The 4,340-nt window shown below is 46.8% G+C and overlaps 1 protein-coding gene across 1 annotated transcript; it reads right to left on the reverse strand.

Annotated features, from left to right (window-relative positions):
* Window positions 1–412: 412 nt before the first annotated feature.
* On the reverse strand, window positions 413–2,710 carry LOC147889634 (uncharacterized). Its single transcript, XM_087391285.1, has one exon. It carries the CDS (start codon window positions 2,708–2,710, stop codon window positions 413–415), a length of 2,298 nt encoding a protein of 765 aa, XP_087247411.1.
* Between the last annotated feature and the right edge of the window lie 1,630 nt (window positions 2,711–4,340).

The raw sequence follows: 4,340 nt of genomic DNA on the forward strand, positions 1-4,340 counted from the left end.
TTTTTGATTTTCATGTATTTGAGTATTCCATTCTATTCCATGTTAAGGCATCATGTAGGGATTGACGCATGACACACTTGAGATGAAAAAGTGGTTTCATGTAGCAAACTTGTTGAAGCGTTTCATGATAGAGAAGCCATGACACTTAAAGGTAAGGTATAAAGTCTAAAGATGGGGACTTTTCAAACAAGAAATTCTATTGTGAAGAATAGAAATTTTAAAACGGAAATCTAAAAGAAAAGAAAACAATTTTCAATATACAAATCAGCAGGGAGAGAAAGAGAGAGAGGATTTTTAGCAAAAGTAATGACAATAGTTGAAGGTTATTCTGCTACACAATTGAGCGGGATGAAATCAGGAAGATGAATGACACCAGTTGAAGGTTTTCTGTTCAAAATTGAGTGGGATGAAATCAGTAAGATGAATGTTTCATAGCCCTTCCAAGATCACTCATGGTATCATAGAGGTGGCGAAGCGTCGGGTTCAGGTCCAATGACTCTTTGAACAGCTTTTCTATCTCTAAATCTCGATCAGGCGTCTCATCTTCATTCTCGTTTTCCTCCACAAGTCCTTTGCTGGAATCAGTTACTGCTTCTGCTTCTACTTCTGTTTCTGTTTCTGCTTCTGCTTCTTCGTGGAATCCTTCAATCGAACCCAAACATGGGTCTGCACTCCCCACCTGCTCATCCCCACCTCCCACAACACACAGACTTTTGCTTTCATCGATCTGTATATTGGTGCGACCTTCCTCTTCTTGTATATTTGACATTTCTCGATCGGTCTCTTCTGTTCCGTGTTCGCTGTATGACTCTTCTTCTTCGTATAATTTGCCATCCACCTGCGTAATTTTCTCATTACCGTTCGCCAGCTGCTTCTCAGAAAATCTGCTACGTCTGCTGGCATGATCTTTGGATTCCACAGTTTCTGTTAAAGCTCCATCTCCATGAACCATCGAAGGGCAGCGCGCAGTCGAGCATTCCATCGGAGAGGCTCTCCCAGGTGCACTCATGTCTGCATCGCGAAGGATCAGCATCGTATCTTCTTTGGGTAGAAGAGTCTCATCGGTTTCCTCGATCGTCGTTGGTGCTTCCCCGGTCAATCGACCCGTATAATGGTCCCATGACAGCACATCCGCTGAGCTTTGAGGCTCCATTGTTTCGTCTGCATGGTCTGCAGCTGGGCTTGCGAATTTTACCCTGTGTTTGGGTAGCTTGCTGGAAGACTTCGGCCGCTTGTCATTGCATTCCGTCGTAGGACATACAATGAGATCCGCAGCAAGGTCTCTGGCCCATTTTATCGATGATAAGCCTTCCAGGTGATCCAATGCAGAGCTAAACGATTCCTTCTTCACCCTTGATTCCTTAACGTATTTACTTTTACTGAACCTTGAGACAGCAGTCTTTTGGTGGACGGACTCGTGATTGGGTTTATTACAAACGACATATTCTTTAGTTTCCTCGGCAGAAAAGGGAGCAAAGACCTGACGAGACTGGCTCATGTTGGCTACTAAATGATTCCGAAGAGCGTTTCCATTCAAGTCTCTCGGAATAAACGAGAGATCGTGCTGGGAAGAGGACGAATTGGCAGACCAGGGATCTGTGAAAGAGCTTCTACTAGTAACATCATCAAGCGCCGGTGGGAGACCCGTGTTCCGCCAAGAGCAACTTGAAAAGGGCCTTTTCATGCAGCGAGATGGAGGCCTCTCCAAAAAATAGCTGGCAGAGTGCAGGTCAAGATCATTTTCTGAGTGCGGTCTACGATCTGTAAGAAGTGTGAGGCACTCAGAATCAAATCCGTGTACATTTGACGGAAAATCCGACAAACTCACAGACAAACTGACAGATCCAGTGTTGCCGTGATCAGTGATGCTGCTCGATGAAGGCCAAGAGTCCGAGAAGGCCACTGCGGATGGCTTCAGCCTTGCCTTCTTGGTGATTGTATGGCTCTCAGGCTCTTGAGAGTCCCAGATGAAGGTTGTCGATGCCGGTGACCTTTTAGGGCTGCGGCCCATAGCAGGACGATCGACCACTTTCTTGTAATGGCTCCAAGTAGGCTTCTCTTGTGCTGCAGCTGTGAGTCTACTGTTACTGTCTGAACTTCCTGATGCCCTCGACGATAGCTTTTTGCGGACATCTGAAGAAGGAAACACCCCATTGGATATGTCATAAAGAGGCTTGAAGCGAGCAGGTTTGTAGGAGAGAGGAGTCCTGTCGGAAACTCGTTGTTGTTGTTGTTGTTGTTGCTGGTGTTGTTGTTGCTGCCATTGATCGAGGTGCCGATGGGCGACTTCGCACGTATTGACAGACCAAGGTCTGCGGACGAAGACGGGATAGACCTCGTGATCGTGTGGATTCTTCTTCCGTTCGGTGAGCGATTTCTGCGATCTTATCCTTCGACACATGCCCAGCACATTCTGGAGATGGCTAAGGGATACAAAGGGAGACTGCGAGCGGTTGCTCTGGATCTCGTGGAGGACCTTGGCGGGCACATGGAGGTTGCGGCCGGAGGGGACCTGGCTCTTGATGCGGGCACGGCGGTTCTTACTGAGTGCGGGGGCAGTGCGAGGGGCATCGCGAGAGGAGGGGAGGGAGAAACCGCCAGGTTTGACGAGGGCGACGCGGCGGAAGGTTTCCTTGACCTCGGACATGTCGTCCTGCCAGACGAGGGGGCGACGGGACTGGGAAGCGAGGCTACGGTGGTGGTAGTGCATGGCGAAGGGGAGGAGGACGCTAGAAGGAGCTCGAAGGGTGGCGATGGTTATATAATATATAGGGATGCGAGGCTATGCAGGGGATGGATGTACGGAGCTGTGGAAGGGCTGAAAGGCGGTCATGGTAAGGGAGAAGCTGGCTATGGAGAGAAGAAGAAGCTTGGGATGTGTCTATGGAGGAAGAGAAGCTTGTAAGGTTGGCTATGGCGAAGCAGAAGCTGTTGGGCTATGGCGAAAACTAAGCTCGTTGAAGAAGACGACCATCGATGAAGAAGCCCATGATAGAAATATTCTACGTAAAATTTGATCTCATGCAACCTTCCTTCACATGCCCCTTCCGATCTTAACCACCACCACCTTCCCCTTAACCCAACCCCTTCCTCTCCTCTTGTCTCGACACATGATATCATCGTGGTCTCGCCGGTCCACCATGCCACCTATGAAACCTCAGGAATTGAGCACTTGTGTCACTTTCGCTGTCGCTTTCATGACCAACCCTCGACGCTCAGGTCGACATGAAGAGGCTCTTGACTACTACTGCCGGTCGCCTTCTTGCCTCCCTAGGTACCTTCCTATCGAATCTCTCTCCATAATGAGTCTAATGTGATAGCATGAGAAGGAAGGAGGGAAGCAATATCATTTTGGGGCATGACTCCTCTCTCCAATGAAATTTGATTAATCATATAGTGGATCAAGGGCTGCTCGCTTGCCTGTTGTTTAATCACGCTTGCTTAATTGGGCTCGCTCGCTTTTCCTTGCTCGCTCTTTGGTAATCCTCGTTTGTGGACTCTTATGTAGCAGACTGTAGTTCATAATTGCGGCCTCTCTTGGATGTTTTTTTGTACCAAAAAGCTCCGACTACCACATCCCACTTCTCATAGATTGTTCCCCAATTATCCTTAAATGTTTCATCGACCTTGTTCTTAGGTTTTGTGCACTCCAATAGAAAGTATGGGTCATCTTCCTCATTTTTCCCCAGATGCTACGACAACTACAAAGTTATCGCCCTCTTTTAGACAGTCAGTGAGGTCATCAAAACTCTCCCCAAATTGTGGTGAGTCATTTGTCTCTCCATTGTTTGTCACTCCATCTGAACATAGAGGGAAAACTTGAACTCGCTCCCATGTGTTCATAGTTGCAATGTTCTCACAATCTTCATGATCCCCTATGATGCACGCACTGCAGAAACAAGAAAGTTTTCTTGTTTTAATCAGTTGGTTGTTTGAAAATCCCATGAACTCCTTAATTTTTGTGCAATCGTGTCAGCTTCTCCTTTGCACTTCATCCACTTTCACTTCATGGAACACTCTGTGTACAACAATATTCTTAAGGCTTTGTTTAGTGTATGTTGAATGTGCACCTGTGGAGAGGTTGGTTGTAAGCCATATTATAGCATCATGGGCATCATTGAGTTTTTCTTAAGGGCATGCTAATTGGTGTTTAAATAGAGCTTGCTTAATAATAGCACCTCATCCATCATCTTTACCCTTGCCATGGCTAGACCCAAAGAAATTCCACATCATGTCTAGACCGGTCAAGGACTTGAACCTTGAGATGAAGTAGAATGGGCTAATTTAAATTGAGAGGCAACACAATCTGACCACACCCAATGTTGTTTTATATTTTTTGC

The sequence above is a fragment of the Dipteris shenzhenensis genome, chromosome 20 (genome assembly GCF_047967505.1).
Source record: "Dipteris shenzhenensis isolate YYH24624 ecotype China chromosome 20, Dip_SZ_1.0, whole genome shotgun sequence".
Classification (NCBI taxonomy): domain Eukaryota; kingdom Viridiplantae; phylum Streptophyta; class Polypodiopsida; order Gleicheniales; family Dipteridaceae; genus Dipteris; species Dipteris shenzhenensis.